The sequence below is a fragment of the Haematobia irritans genome, chromosome 3 (genome assembly GCF_050003625.1).
Source record: "Haematobia irritans isolate KBUSLIRL chromosome 3, ASM5000362v1, whole genome shotgun sequence".
Classification (NCBI taxonomy): Eukaryota; Metazoa; Arthropoda; class Insecta; order Diptera; family Muscidae; genus Haematobia; species Haematobia irritans.
The window spans coordinates 197,836,492-197,853,416 of NC_134399.1; the positions used below are offsets into that span (position 1 = coordinate 197,836,492).

The 16,925-nt window shown below is 30.7% G+C and overlaps 1 protein-coding gene across 1 annotated transcript in view; it reads right to left on the reverse strand.

Moving 5' to 3' along the window:
* Window positions 1-10,224: 10,224 nt before the first annotated feature.
* Window positions 10,225-16,925, reverse strand: part of nAChRalpha3 (nicotinic Acetylcholine Receptor alpha3) — a 72,716-nt gene continuing 66,015 nt past the window's right edge. Inside the window, exons 5-6 of the mRNA XM_075301989.1 lie at window positions 10,844-11,012; window positions 10,225-10,365 (exon numbers count right to left, since the gene is read on the reverse strand). Of these exons, the coding sequence (XP_075158104.1) occupies window positions 10,225-10,365; window positions 10,844-11,012 (310 nt within the window). The remainder of the gene's footprint in view (window positions 10,366-10,843; window positions 11,013-16,925) is intronic.

Consider the following 16,925-nt stretch of genomic DNA (forward strand, 5'->3'; position numbering starts at 1 on the left):
CCAAATTTCAATCGGGTAGGATGAAGTTTGCTCCTCCAAGAGGCTCCGGAGGTCAAATCTGGGGATCGGTATATATGGGAGCTATATATATTTATGGACCGATATGGACCAATTTTTGCATGGTTGTTAGAGACCGTATACTAACATCAGGTACCAAATTTTAACCGGATCGGATGAATTTTGCCCCTCCAAGAGGCTCCGGAGGTCAAATCTGGGGATCGGTTTATATGGGGGCTATACGTAAACGTGGGCCGATATGACCCATTTTCAATACCATCCGACCTACATCAATAACAACTACTTGTGCCAAGTTTCAAGTCGATAGCTATTTTTGTTCGGAAGTTAGCGTGATTTCCACAGACGGACGGACAGCCGGACAGACGGACAGACGGACAGACGAACAGACGGACGGACGGACGGACATGCTTAGATCGACTCAGAATTTCACCACGACCCAGAATATATATATATACTTTATGGGGTCTTAGAGCAATATTTCGATGTGTTACAAACGGAATGACAAAGTTAATATACCCCCATCCTATGGTGGAGGGTATAAAAAGAACTCCCAACAAACCGTAAGTTTGGCCAGGCCGAATGTTATGTACCTTCCACAATGGATTGCGTAGAAACTTCTCCAATTGAATTACTTGCACCCAGAAAAAAGTGACTCTTTCTTTAAGTTAAAATGAACTCATTGTGAAGAAAGTTGAACTTCGTATTTTTATTTGTTTGAACGATGTGATTTTCGTAGAAATTAGGAATAATGCATTCCATATATTAGTTAACATTTTCCTATATTTATATACCACTATACTACAGAATGAAAAAATTTAACTAATTTGAATTCATATATGGAATGATTTTATTGAAATTTTTTCATTCATTTCGACAAATCTTACACATTTGTGGTAAAACTTTTACTTCATAATTAGAACTGCTTACCTTCGTTTTTAAATACAATTTTATTTATTTCTATAAGCAATTTTATCTTCAATAAAATACATGTTTTATTAATATATTGAATATATTTATTAAGAATCAACAGCATCGAATCTCTTTGAAATATTAGTTTATTATTCCACTATTTCCAATTTCCGTGTGATATTATCAACTGTAAAACGCACTTTTTCTTCTTCTTGTACTTTTCACTTTTAATAAGTTGCTGCCTAACGATTTTGTCCTCCTTTTACAATTTCAATACCAACAAATATAAAAAATCATAAAACATTTTTGTTGCAAAAGGTTAGCGTCACTGAATATTACCTGATAATTGAAGATTCCAAAATGAAGACAAATGAAAGGGTTGCTATTCTGCTGGTGTTTTCTTTCTTTATACACTATCACGAACATTGATAGATTTATTTAAAAAAACGAAAATTTTTCTCACTAATTTAAAATAACAAATATTTTATATATTTTATTTGTTATTTATTATATTATTTTACCATATTATTTTTTAACAATCTCTCCGAAACAACGCGATTCTAACTAAAAAAACAACCGACGCGCAAGTATATCGATTACACCCACGCGCAAACACATCGATTACGATGACAGGTATCGATTACAGGTAGACAATAGAAATTTAGGAAAATTTCCTATATTCTAACAAGTGTGTTTCCTTAAGTTTTGAAAGGATTGCATACTTCTTAGTACGAATGAACTAAAATATTAGCCTATATTTGAAGTGTTTTTATCTTACATCGAAAGATTCAATATTTCAGTTAATTTAAGGGCGATTTCTTTAAATCAAAAATGTGTTTCTTTACTTTAAGAAAAATTTGCCTTAATTTAAAGACATGCCACTTTAATGAATGGACGAAAATTTTCAAAATGTGTGTCCTAAATTTAATGAAAAAAATGTTTGAAGCAAGATTATAAAATTTCTTTTAATTAAAACTTCATTATTTTAAAGAAATTTGTCCTTAATAGTGTGTAAATTGCTCATCCTAAAGTTGAGGTCACGTAATCTTTAATATCACGTAAATATTATTTCCAGTGTATGAAAATTTTACTCTATGGAAAAATAGAAACAATCTTACAATATCGAATTCTTTAATAGGTAAGTACTTCAGAAAGTCTGTTAGCTGGTCAATTGTTGCAATCGATGTGTGTTTTGCAATAAAAAATTGCGGAGTTTTTTATTTTTCAGAGAGTTATACTATTCGATCTGAAAATAATCTACTAAAAATTGGAGAAAATCCAAACAAAAATTATTTTCTCACAATTTTATTTTTATAGAAAATTTTTTAAAAATTTATTTCTATAGCAAATCTTATCTAAATTTTATTTCTATAGAAAATATTATTTTTATAGAAAATTTTGTCAAAATTTTATTTCTGTAGAAAATTTTCTCCAAATTTTTATTTCTATAGAAAATTTTGTCAAAATTTTATTTCTATAGAAAATTTTCTCAAAATGTTTTCATTTACAAAATTTTGTCAAAATTTTACTTCTATAGAAAATGTTATCAAAATTAGATTTCTATAGAAAATTTTGTCAACATTTTATTTCTATAGACAATTTTGTCAAGATTTGATTTCTATAGAAAATTTTGTCAAAATGTTACTTCTATAAAAAATGTTGTCAAAATTTTATTTCTATAGCAGCAAATGTTGTCAAAATTATATTTCTATAGTTTGTTTTTTTAAATTGTACTTTTATAAAAAATGTCTTCAAAAATTTATTCGTTTTAAAAATTTTGTCAAAATTGTATTTCTATAAAAAATTTTGTCAAAATTGTATTTCTATAAAAAATTTTGTCAACATTTTATTTCTATAAAAAATTTTGTCAAAATTTTACTTCTATAAAAATTTTGTCATGCACCACTTTGTAGATCTAAATTTTCGATACCATACCACATCCGTCAAATGTGTTGGGGGCTATATATAAAGGTTTGTCCCAAATACATAGATTTAAATATCACTCGATCTGGGCAGAATTTGATAGACTTCTACAAAATCTATAGACTCAAAATTTAAGTCGGCTAATGCACTAGGGTGAAACACAATGTTAGTATAAAAATATATGGGAAAAATGTAAATCTGAAGCAATTTTAAGGAAACTTCGCAAAAGTTTAGTTATGATTTATCGCTCGATGTATATGTATTAGAAGTTTAGGAAAATTAGAGTCAAATTTTCAACTTTTCGACTAAGCAGTGGCGATTTCACAAGGAAAATGTAGGTATTTTGGACAATTTTGTCGAAATCAGGAAAACATATATATGGGAGCTATATCTAAATCTGAACCAATTTCAACCATAGCTACATGCTACAATGCTAATTCTACTCCCTGTGCAAAATTTCAACTAAATCGGAGCAAAACATTGGCCTCTGTGGTCAATTGAGTGTAAATCGGCCGAAAACTATAAATGGGAGCTATATCTAAGTCTGAACCGATTTCAACCAAATTTGGCACGCATAGCTACAATGCTAATTCTACTCCCTGTGCAAAATTTCAACTAAATCGGAGCAAAACATTGGCCTCTGTGGTCATATGAGTGTAAATCGGGCGAGAGCTATATATGATAGCTATATCTAAATCTGAACCGATTTCAACCAAATTTGGCACACATAGCTACAATGCTAATTCTACTCCCTGTGCTAAATTTCAACTAAATCGGACCAATAAATTGGCCTCTGTGGTCATTTGAGTGTAAATCGGGCGAAAGCTATATATGGTAGCTATATCTAAATCTGAACCGATTTCAATAAAATTTGCTACACTTGACTACACTACTAATTGTACTCTTAGTGAAAAATTTTAACCAAATTGGGGTAAAACTCTGGCTTCTGGGACCGTATTAGTCCATATCGGGCGAAAGATATATATGTGAGCTATATCTAGGTTAGGTTAGATAAGGTGGCAGCCCGATGTATCAGGCTCACTTAGACTATTCAGTCCATTGTAATACCACATTGGTGAACTTCTCTTATCACTGAGTGCTGCCCGATTCCGTGTTAAGCTCAATGACAAGGGACCTCCTTTTTATAGCCGAGTCCGAACGGCGTTCCACATTGCAGTGAAACCACTTAGAGAAGTTTTGAAACCCTCAGAAATGTCACCAGCATTACTGAGGTGGGATAATCCACCGCTGAAAACCTTTTTGGTGTTCGGTCGAAGCAGGAATCGAACCCACGACCTTGTGTATGCAAGGCGGTCATGCTAACCATTGCACCACGGTGGCTCCCGAGAACCGATCTGAACCGATTTCAATAAAATTTGGCACACTTGACTATAGTACTAATTGTTCTTCTTGTGCAAAATTTTAAGCAAATTAGGGTAAAACTCTGGCTTCTGGGGCCTATAAGTCCATATCGGGCGAAATATATGTATGAGAGCTATATCTAAATCTGAACCGATTTCTTCCAAAATCAATAGGGTTCTATTTTAAGCCAAAACACATACTTGTGCCAAATTTTAAGTCGATTGGACTAAAACTGCCTAGGTCGCAGTTTTAGTCCTTTCGACTTCAAATTCAATTTGATTACAAAAATGTGTTCACGGACAGACGGACATGGTTATATCGACTCAGGAGCCCACCCTGAGCATTTTTGCCAAAGACACCATGTGTTTATCTCGTCTACTTCTGGGTGTTGCAAACATATGCACTAACTTATAATACCCTGTTCCACGGTGTGGCGCAGGGTATCAAAAGTTAAAGGAAACTTCAAAGATATTCGACTTAAAAAAAAACGCCAATTTCAAAGATTCGTGTCCAACATTTTTATACCCTCCAGCATATTTGGAATGGGGGGTATATTAACTTTGTCATTCCGTTTGTAACACATCGAAATATTGCTCTAGGACCCCATAAAGTATATATATTCTGGGTCGTGGTGAAATTCTGAGTCGATCTGAGCATGTCCGTCCGTCCGTCCGTCTGTTGAAATCACGCTAACTTCCGAATGAAACAAGCTATCGACTTGAAACTTGGCACAAGTAGTTGTTATTGATGTAGGGCGGATGGTATTGTAAATGGGCCATATCGGTCCACTTATAAAAGGACCCCCAAATTTGGCTAGGCGATCCTCTAAGAGAAGCAAATTTCATCTGATCCGGCAGAAATTTCATTTTCATTTCACTTTATTTATAATCATAATCAGAAGCTCAAATAAGGCCAAAATTGATTACAAAAGTTTTACATTGGTTTGACACTTAATTATAAAATATAATTTAAGCTCATCAACATCAATACTATATATAATTTTTGAATGTGTTATTAATATACTATTCAAGATTCAAGAACCTAACACGAACATGGATGAATGGAAGGAAAAAGAGATGTTTGTAGCGTAAACACAGTTCGAAAAATTTAAGTGTTAGCTATGGTAGATGTTCATAACCGAGATAAAACCAGTTCCTTAAACTTAAAACATGGCAAATTAAAATTTCTATTTTCGTAAGGTATTAAGGTATTCCATAGGCGTGTGACTCGAATTAGGAACGATCGCTGCATCACCAAAGTCTGAAAACGGGGCATTACCAACGCATGCATTCTACTCGAACCTCCAAACTGGAATCTTTCTGCCAGATTTGGTGGTGTCCTAAATTTAAGTACTTTGTAAAACAACATCATGGTTCTAAGCTTCATGAAGTTATCGAATGTACAACCTAGGAGTTCAATTGAGCGAGATGTGACATGATCATAATAACCCAAGTGATATATGTAGCGAACAATACGATTAAAACACATTTTCAAATGATGAAGGCTACCTAAAGTGGATCCTGAGAATACCTCAAGTCCATACGTAATATGCGGCAGAATCAAACTAATCCCAATCTTCTTCCTTACACCAAATGGTATAGCGGACGATGTGTTATATACCCTTCGCAGAATGGTAGTGACATTTGATATAACTTTGTTCACATGCTTATCGAATTTCAAGTGATTATCCAGGCAAAAACCCAATACTCTCATTTCACTTACGTTATGAAGAATATTACCGCCAATATTAAAACGTAACGACGTGTTACCGTAAGATTTAAATATCATAGACTTCGACTTGCCGGCATTCACATCTATGAAATTATCCAAACACCACACAGAAATCCTTTCAAGCTCGGCATTAACAGCTTGCTGAAAGTTTACGTCCTCAATTCCGACTACTAACAACTGCAAATCATCTGCGTACAAATAAGGTTTAGCAAAATTTATCACATCAAAAATATCATTCATGTAGATGGAAAACAAAATTGGGCCCAATATAGATCCCTGTGGAACACCACGGTATACGCTGCGGACATCAGAAGTGACACCCTTCCACTGCACATACTGAGTTCTGCTACACATGAATGTCCTGATAAGATTGCAAAACCCAGAAGACAATCCATACACTGCATATAGTTTGTTAATTAGTACTTCATGGCTAATTGAATCGAATGCTCTACTAAAGTCCAAACTCAATAAAACCGTAAATCGTCGATGATCAATATTTCCCCTGATATCATCAACAAGCTCGGCCATGAGGGTTGTGGTACTGTGGCCTTTTCTAAAACCAGATTGGCAAGGAGAGAGGTAATTATTATCTGACAAGTGCTCAGAGACTTGGTCATTTATAAGAATTTCAAAGACCTTTGACAGACATGGCAGAATACTAATAGGTCGAAAGTCGGTATAGCTCTGGGGATGACGAACCTTAGGTATGGGTACAACCCTAGCACACGTCCACTGTTTAGGAAACATCGAAGTCATAATTATAGTGTTCATTATGTGAATAAAGTGGTGCGACACTAATGGAAAAATTATCTTGATAAATTTTAATGGTATTCTATCGCTTCCAATAGCATTAGATTTAATCCTGTTAATAGCAGACCATACCTCTTCCACATCAACATTTCTCATAGAAAACCCTTCTTCTGAATTACCCCCATCGACCACAATAAGCGGAGGATTAGCCAAAGGTGGAACCGTGAAAAAATTGTTGCAGGCATTAACATCAATGTCAAAATCCACAGAGCCGTCATCAAGATATCCAAGATTTTTCAACTCTCTCCACATATCCTTTGTCGATGATGTCGAAAAAAATTGCCTGAAATGCATTCTTTTCCTTTTCCTAATCACCGATTTTAAACGGTTCCTATACCTGCAAAATGTCTTCCAGTTGTCGTCATTCCTGTCCTCAACATAGGCTCTATAAGCGTAATCCCTCATCTCTGTAGCCACCAATATGGGCCGGGCACGCATCCAATTACTCTCATCCCTTTCGCGCAAAAACCTAGTCGGCACGCGTCTATCTAGCATTCCAAGGATAACACTATTAAAAATAGCAATCTGTACATTAGGATCATTGGTTCCGTAAATGTCATTAATACTTAATTCCTCAAGATCCACGTAACACTGCGAGAGATCAAGGCTAGCGTAGTCATAAATCATCGTACCAGATGGGCTAACTGTTTTTGATATATTATAAGAGATATATATGGCAGCGTGACAGGAGTTGAGAACAGGGAACAGAAATTGCCCCTTATTCCGGACAAGACCCATGTCGCTTACGATAAAGTAGTCAATCAGCGACGAACTACTTGAGTGATGACAAAAATGAGTTGGAAGGGCGTTGTGGGTTATGCAAAGATCATACCTACCAGCAAACGACCTAACTTCGACGCTTCTAGTAAACAGATCTACATTAAAGTCTCCCATAATTATGGTTTTTTCAAAGCGTGAAGTTAAATCCCCAACGACGGCCTCGCATCTAGATATATTTCCATAAGGTAGGTAGATAACGCCCACTAACACCTTGGTGCCACAAACAGACTCAATCTCAACGAATAAGCCCTCTGCGACACAAAAATCTTCCAAACGGTAAACAATCTTCGCCCTCAAATCTGATTTCACATATATGGCGACACCACCACCCCGGCCAACAGATCGATCCATACGATACAAGCGATAACCCGTAATAGCAACCGCATTATCCATTACATATTCCTTTAACCACGTTTCCGAAACTCCAATAATATCAAAAATACCATTACTGAAAATCTCGCGAACTTCATCCATTTTGGAAGAATTACTATTAGGTACGATACTTTGAGCGTTAAAATGAATTACGTTCAAATTGGCAGAGCTCAGACCGATATTGCTAATTGCGTTTACACTAATAACATTGCCAAGATTACTAGCCATACTCGCTATTCATTCGGTTCATCCATGTTCGTGAAAAACTCCTAACCCTTAATTTTAGTATATACAATAACTTAAATCTACTATGTCTTAAAATTATATAATTTTGTCGATTCATCATTATTAACCAAGTAACAAATATCATTATTTCAAATCCTAGCCGTTCAAAGTAATCCGATCCTTACTATGACTAAAAAAAACAAGTTATGTAGCCTATAATAAAAACACATATTTCATATCATTTGTTCATATCAGCATTATAAACGCTACCACTACCAGAAATAACTTCTAGCCTCTTACAGCCAACTCGTACATGGTGTAAGTATATGGTCTCTAACAACCGTGCAAAAAGTGGTCCACATCGGTTCATAATTATATATAGCCCCCATATAAACCGATCCCCCGATTTGGCTTGCGGAGCCTCTAAGAGAAGCAAATTTCATCTGATCCGCCTGAAATTTGGTACATGGTGTTAGTATATGGTCTCTAACAACCATGCAAAAATTGGTCCACATCGGCCCAAAATTATATATAGCCCCCCATATAAACCGATCCCCCGATTTGGCTTGCGGAGCCTCTAAGAGAAGCAAATTTTATCCGATCGGGCGGAAATTTGGTACATGGTGTAAGTATATGGTCTCTAACAACTATGCAAAAATTGGTCCACATCGGTCCATAATTATATATAGCCCCCATATAAACCGAACCCCCGATTTGGCTTGCGGAGTCTCTAGGAGAAGCAAATTAATTCCGAAATTTGGTACATGGTGTTAGTGTATGGTCTCTAATGACCATGCAAAAATTGGTCCACATCGGTCCATAATTATATATAGCCCTCATATAAACCGATCACCAGATTTGACGTCCGGAGCCTCTTGGAAGAACAAAATGCATCTGATTCAGTTGAAATTTGGTACATGGTGTTAATATATGGCATCAAACACCCACGCAAAAATTGGTCGAAATTGGTCCATAATTACGTATAACCATATAAACCGATCACCAGATTTGACCTCCGGAGCTCCTTGGAAGAGCAAATTTTATCCGATTCGGTTGAAATTTGGTACGTGATGTTAGTATATGGTATCCAACAACCATTCAGGAATTGGTTCATATCAGCCCATAATTATATATAGCCCCCATATAAACCGATCCCCAGATTTGACCCCGGGTGCCTTTCGGAGAAGCAAAATTCATCCGATCTGCTTAAAATTTGGTACGTGGTGGTAGTATATGATAATTAACAACAATGCCAAAAGTGGTCCATATCAGTCCATAATCACATGTAGACCCCATATAAACCGATACCGAGATTTGGTTTTGGAGCCACTTGGAGGAGCAAATTTCATCCGATTCAGTTGATATTTGGTACATTGTGCTAGTATATGGCCGTTAACAACCATGCCTAACTAGTTCCATATCGGTCTATAGTTATATATAGCCCTCAGATAAATCGATCCCCAATCACACAAAAATTTGCCCATATCAAGTTCATAATTATATATAGCCCACATATAAGCGACCCCAATATTTCAATTCTGGCTCTCTACGTAACGTGCAAAAGTCCATATCGATTCGTAATTATTTGTAGACTTACCTATACATACCTTTTTGTCTAATATATACCACGTATGGACTATGAACTAACAATGTAGAAAACAATGTTAAGAAGTTTTAAGATACCACAACCGAATTAATTCGATTATGGATGACAGCCTTTCGTAGGAGTTTCTACGCAATCCATGGTGGAGGGTACATAAGATTCGGCCTGGCCGAACTTACGGCCGTATATACTTGTTATAATTAAAATATCTTTAATTTCTTAATATTGTGTTGCATAATTTTTTTACATTAAGTCAATATTTTTTTCAGTGTATGTTCTTAAATTTCTATTTAATTTCTATCTTGAGAAAAATCTTTCATTTTGTGCTATTTACAAATTATGTCATATGCAATTGTGCTGAGCAGATAAGTAAAATGATATCCTTCAGAAAAGGTTTACAGATACCTACATATGAATGTGTCATCATAGTCATACTTATAAATGCAAATGTATGTATGCATTTATCTATGCGAATGAGTTTGGTTTTAGACTTACCTGAATGTGTCGAGTATCATTGTAAAAAGTACAAATTTCCCTAAAAGCGGCACAACTAACGATGTTGGCGGAATAATTTCTGCCAGCAGCAAGAAGAACACAGTCAACGACAGTAAAATGGATATGCTTAATGAGACCTACAATGATTGGAATACAAAAGGGGAAGAAATAGAAAATCGGAAAAATAAACAAAAGGAAGAGAGTAAAATAAGAAAATATTATCAGTGAGACTAGGAAACAAAATACACACAAACACACCCGCACACAATATAAGTTCAAGAGAATATATAATGCCAAACTTGGGTATCCTTTTCAAAATGGGACCTAGACCAATGTTTGGCGTCCCCCTAGACTCAGTCTGTAATAATGTCACCACCAGCATCACCATCACCCATTGCCATTTTTACAACATGGGTAACAAATGTTCCAACATAAATATTTATGAAATAGTAATAGGATCTCACACACACACACACATACTATGATACTCACTCCTTCATACTATATCAAACGCCAGCTGATACATGTCTCCTAAGGACACCATTATACATTGTGTGATTGTGTGCAGGTGTGTATATTTTTCTCCCAAGGATATTGTATGAGTAACATACTTACTTTTTCACCACTATCTGATGGCAGATAAAATACTAAAATCGTTAAAAAACTGATTCCCATACACGGTATAATGAGATTAACTGTATAGAATAAAGTTTTACGGCGCATTGTGATATTAAACGTGATATCCAAGTATGGTTCATCGCAGCATGTGTAGAATTTTTCATTTCTATAGGAGACAAAAGAAAATGGAAGAGAACACAAACGAAATAGAAAACAAATAACATTAATCAAAATTTCATTTTTATTAAAAAAAAAAATCCATTCAATTTTGTACAATTTCCAACAATTTGTTATTATTGCTGAATTGTAATATATCATGGACGAAAAGCAAAATACGAAACAATTACTAAGGTATTGTGCATCCCAATTGTAATTTAAGAAGCTTTCAATTTAAGTCAGGATTATCTTCAATGTCAGAAGAACATTGTTAACAAAAAGTGTATGATTATTAAGGATTTCGTACGGAAGATACATATGGCAAAATTTCAATTCTAAAGAAAATTTAATATAGTAGAATATGTTGTAAAAATTTCATTTCTATATTAATTAAAAAAAAATGATTTTATAGAAAGATATTTCAAAATTTCTTTTCTGTAGTAAATTTTTGCAAAATTTTATTTCTATGGGAAATTTTTGCAAAATTTTATTTCTATGGGAAATTTTTGCAGAATTTATTTTCTACGGGAAATTTTGTTCAAATTCAATTTCTCTATAAATTTTTTTAAAATTTAATTTGGTAAAAAAATTTTTAAAAATTTCGCTTCTTTCGGAATTTTTTTCACGATTTCATTTCTATAGAAAATGTTTGCAAAAATTTCATTTTGGTAGGAAATTTTGGTGAAAATTTATCTTTATATAGAATTTTGTGAAGTATTCAAAAATTTGTCAAACCTATGGAGAAAAAATTTTGCAAAAATTTTCCACAGAGATAAAATTTTGCAAACATTTTCAACAGAAATTTAATTTTACAAAATCTTTCTATAGAGATAAAAGTTTGAAACATTTTCTATAGAGAAAAAAATTGCAAAAAATTTTTATAGAGAGAGCAATCAATTTTTATAGAGATTAAATTTCGTAAAAAAATTCTATAGAGATAAAATTTTGACAAAAACAATTTCTATAGAGATACAATTTTGACACAATTTTTTATATTGAATACTTCAAAAATTTTTGCAAAAATGGTATTTCTGTAGGAAATTTGTGCAAAATTGAATTTCAATTGAAAATTTTGTAAAATTTTATCTCTATAAACAATTTTGTTAAAATTTTATCTCTATAGAAAATTTTATTAAAATTTTATCTATATAGAAAATATTTGCAAAATTTTATTTCTATAGAAAATTTTTGCAAAATTTTATCTCTATAGAAGCTTTTTGCATAATTTAATCTCTATAGAAAATTTTGTTAAAATTTTATCTCTATAGAAAATTTTGTTAAAATTTTATTTCTATAGAAAATTTTGGCAAAATTTTTTCTCTATAGAAAATTTTGGCAAAATTTTATCTCTATAAAAAATTTTGGCAAAATTTTATATCTATAAAAAATTTTGGCAAAATTTTATTTCTATAAAAAATTTTGGCAAAATTTTATCTCTATAAAAAATTTTGGCAAAATTTTATATCTATAGAAAATTTTGGCAAAATTTTCATTCCTATAGGAAATTTGTGCAAAATTGCAAAAAATTGTTATAAAGAGAGCAAGAAATGTTTATAGAGATAACATTTCGTAAAAAATTTCTATAGAGATAAAATTTCGTAAAAAATTTCTATAGAGATAAAATTTCGATAAAAACAATTTTTATAGAGATACAATTTTGACAAAATTTTGTGTATGATTAGATTTTGGAAAAAAAGATAGAAGATACAATTTTGACAAAAAGAAATTTTCGATAGAGATATATTTTGTCAAAAATTCATTTCTGTAGAAAATTTTGTCTACATTTCATTTTTAACGAAAATTTTGTCAAAAGTTCATTTCTATAGGAAATTTTGTCAAAAGGTCATTTCTATAGAAAATTTTGTCAAAATTTAATTTCTATAGGAAATATTGTCAAAATTTCATTTCTGTAGAAAATTTTGACAAAATTTGATTTCGGTGAAAATTTTGTCAAAATTTCATTTCTATAGGAAATTGTGTCAAAATTTCATTTCTATAGGAAATTTTTAAAAAATTCCATTTCCCAATGAAATTTTTCTCAAATTTCACTCCCATATGAAATTTTGTCAAAATTTAATTTCTTTACGAAATTCTGTTAAAATTTCATTTCAATAAACATTTTTTGTCAAATTTTTATTCCTTTAGAAAATTATGTCAACATTTTATCTCTATAGAAAATTTTTTGCAAAATTGTATCTCTATAGAAAATTTTTTGCAAAATTGTATCTCTATAGAAAATTTTTGCAAAAATTTCTTTTCGGTAGAAAATGTTGTCAGAATTTTATCGTTAAAAAAATTGTTAAAATTTTATCTCTTTAGAAAATTGCTACAAAATTATATCTCTATATAAATTTTTTACAAAATTTTATCTCTATATAAAATTTTTACAAAAATTTTATTTCTATAGGAAATTTGTGCCAAATTTTATCTCTATAGAAAATTTTGTTAAAATTTTATCTATATAGAAAATATTAGCAAAATTTTATTTCTATAGAAAATTTTTGCAAAATTTTATCTCTATAGAAACTTTTTGCAAAATTTTATCTCTATAGAAACTTTTTGCACAATTTAATCTCTATAGACAATTTTTGCAAAATTTTATCTCTATAGAAACTTTTTGCATAATTTAATCTCTATAGAAAATTTTGGCAAAATTTAATCTCTATAGAAAATGTTGGCATAATTTAATCTCTATAGAAAATTTGGAAAAAATTTATATCTATAGAGAAGTTTGGCAAAATTTTATCTCTATAAAAATTTTGGCAAAATTTTATATCTATAAAAATTTTGGCAACATTTTATCTCTATATAAAATTTTTGCAAAAATTTTATTTCTATAGGAAATTTGTACAAAATTTAATTTCAATTGAACATTTTGTTAAAATGTTATCTCTATGAAAAACTTTGTTAAAATTTTATCTCTATAAAAATTTTGTTAACATTTTATCTCTATATTATAAATATTTGCATAATTTTATCTCTATAAAAAATTTTGGCAAAATTTTATCTCTATAGAAAATTTTGACATAATTTAATCTCTATAGAAAATTTGGAAAAATTTTATCTCTATAGAAAATTTTGACATAATTTAATCTCAGTAGAAAATTTTGGCAAAATTGTATCTCTATAGAAAATTTTGGCAAAATTTTATATCTATAAAAAATGTTGGCAAAATTTTATCTCTATAAATAATTTTGGCAAAATTTTATCTCTATAAAAATTTTTGGCAAAATTTTATCTCTATAAAAATTTTTGCAAAAAGTTATCTTTAGAAAATTTGTGCAAAAATTTCATTTGTATAGGAAATTTGTGCAAAATTTACTAAAATTTTATCTCTATAGGACATTTTTGCAAAATAATATAAATAATGATTTTTGCAAAATTTTATCTCTACATAAAATTTTAGCAAAAATTTTATTTCTGTAGGAATTTTTTGCAAAATGTAATTTCAATTGAATATTTTGTTAAAATTTTATCTCTATAAAAAATTTTGTTAAAATTTTTTCTATATAGAAAATATTGTTAAAATTTTTTCTATATAGAAAATATTTGCAAAGTTTTATTTCTATGAGAATTTTTGCAAAATTTTAGCTCTATAGAAAATTTTGGCAACATTTTATCTCTTCAATCTCTACAGAAAATTTTATCTCTATAGAAAATTTTGGCATAATTTAATCTCTATAGAAAATTTTGGAAAAATTTTATCTTTATAGAAAATTTTGGAAAAATTTTGTCTCTACAGAAATTTTTTTTTAAATTTTATCTTTATATATAAAATATTTGCAAAATTTTATTTCTATAGAAAATTTTTGCAAAATTTTATCTCTATAGAAAATTTTGGCATAATTTAATCTCTATAGAAAATTTGGAAAAATTTTATTTCTATAGAAAATTTTGTTTAAATTTTATCTATATATAAAATATTTGCACAATTTAATCTCTATAGAAAATTTTGGCAAAACTCTATAGAAAATTTTGGCATAACTTAATCTCTATAGAAAATTTCGGCAAAATTTTATCTCTTTAGAAAATTTTGGCAAAATTTTATATCTATAAAAAATTTTGGCAAAATTTTATGTCTATAAAAATTTTTGGCAAAATTTTATCTCTATAAATAATTTTGGCAAAATTTTTTTTCTATAAAAAAATTTTGGCAAAATTGTATCTCTATAGAAAGTTTTGGCAAAATTGTATCTCTATAAAAATTTTTGCAAAAAGTTATCTCTAGAAAAGTTGTGCAAAAATTTCATTTCTATAGGAAATTTGTGCAAGATTTTATTAAAATTTTATGTTCATAGAAAATTTTGTTAAAATTTTATCTCTATAGGACATTTTTGCATTTTATTTATAGGACATTTTTGCAAAACTTTCATTTCTATAGACAACTTTTGCAAAATTTTATTTCTATAGAAACTTGTTGCACAATTTGATCTCTATAGAACATTTTTGCAAAATTTTATTTCTATAGAAAATTTTATCTCTATAGAAAATTTTTGTAAACTTTTATCTCTATAGAAAATTTTTGCAAAATTTTATCTCTATAGAAAATTTTTGCAAAATTTTATCTCTATAGAACGTTTTTGCCAAAATTTATCTCTATAGAACATTTTTGCCAAGTTTTATTTCTATAGAAAATTTTTGCCAAATTTTATCTTTATAGAAAATTTTTACAAATTTTCATTTCAATAGGAAATTTTGTCAAAATTTCATTTCTATATGAAATTTTACAAAATGACATTGCTATATTGTCCTTCTGTAAGATGAATACACATTTGAAATTCATCACAAATTCATATAACGAGCACATATCTAGGAAAAACAAACTCTTATTGAAAAAACGACCAAGTACTGGATCATCTCTAGCTTATTCATCCTTTTTTGTTGTAAGGAAGGTCAATCATTAATAGTTGGCACTGAAATCATTGATAGTACTTCAAAGAGATTCCAATAACATTGATTTATGGAATGTACTGCTGAATAAGTTTTTCATGAGAATGTGTATGTTGTATGCGTATGTGTGTGTGGACAGAGAGAGAGAGAGAGAGAAATAGAGAAAAAAAGGACTTCCACTGGCTACATGAATAACAAAATCCTTCCATTCCAATGCACACATAGTAATGAAGGATAAAATAAGAGGACAAGGTTTACTTGCTCGACATTCAGCGAGATTGGAAGGAAGTACATCAATTATGTGAAATTAATTGTGATAACGATTGAGCTTCCGTTGGCATTCATTTGATTTATAAACAACTTTTGGTCTGATTGTAAACGGAAAAAAAGAGGGATGGTAGTTTTTGGAAAAAAACGTGTCTTTATGGCTGATACACCACATCCAGCAGTAGTTTATTTCAAGGCAATGTTAGAAAAATGTGTTAGAAAAAAATACAAGGATATCCATTAGTGAGGTAGAAAAAAATCATTATTCTATGTTGGCATTGTATTAAATATAAATGGAAAAAAGTGAGTTAGTACACAACAGAAATTTGGAGAAAACATTTTTTCAGTGTTTGCTATCCAAATTTTGCAATATAAAAATGTCGATTGAATCTCAGCATATTGGTTTCAAATTCGATAAAAAATTTTATGTTTGGTGTGGGAGAAGGGGAATGACCTCTTATCCTCCTCCGGTGTGTATTAGTGGATACGCAATAATTTTCGATATAACTTTTAAATCGAGTCGAACTAGGGGAAGGTCCCCTTTTCAACCGTCTATAAAAAAATGGGGAGCACCACTTATTTTGTATTTGTATATGTATTAAAAAAAAGCATGGAAGTTGGGCTGGTTCCTCCGCGTATAAATATAAAAAGCACCAAAAATAATTGAGAGAGGCAATGCCAAATCTTCCCTAAACATTTCAAGTAAATCGTAGGAATGTTTTTGTTTTTAAACTGAAATATCGTAAATTACGAAAATTATTTTTTT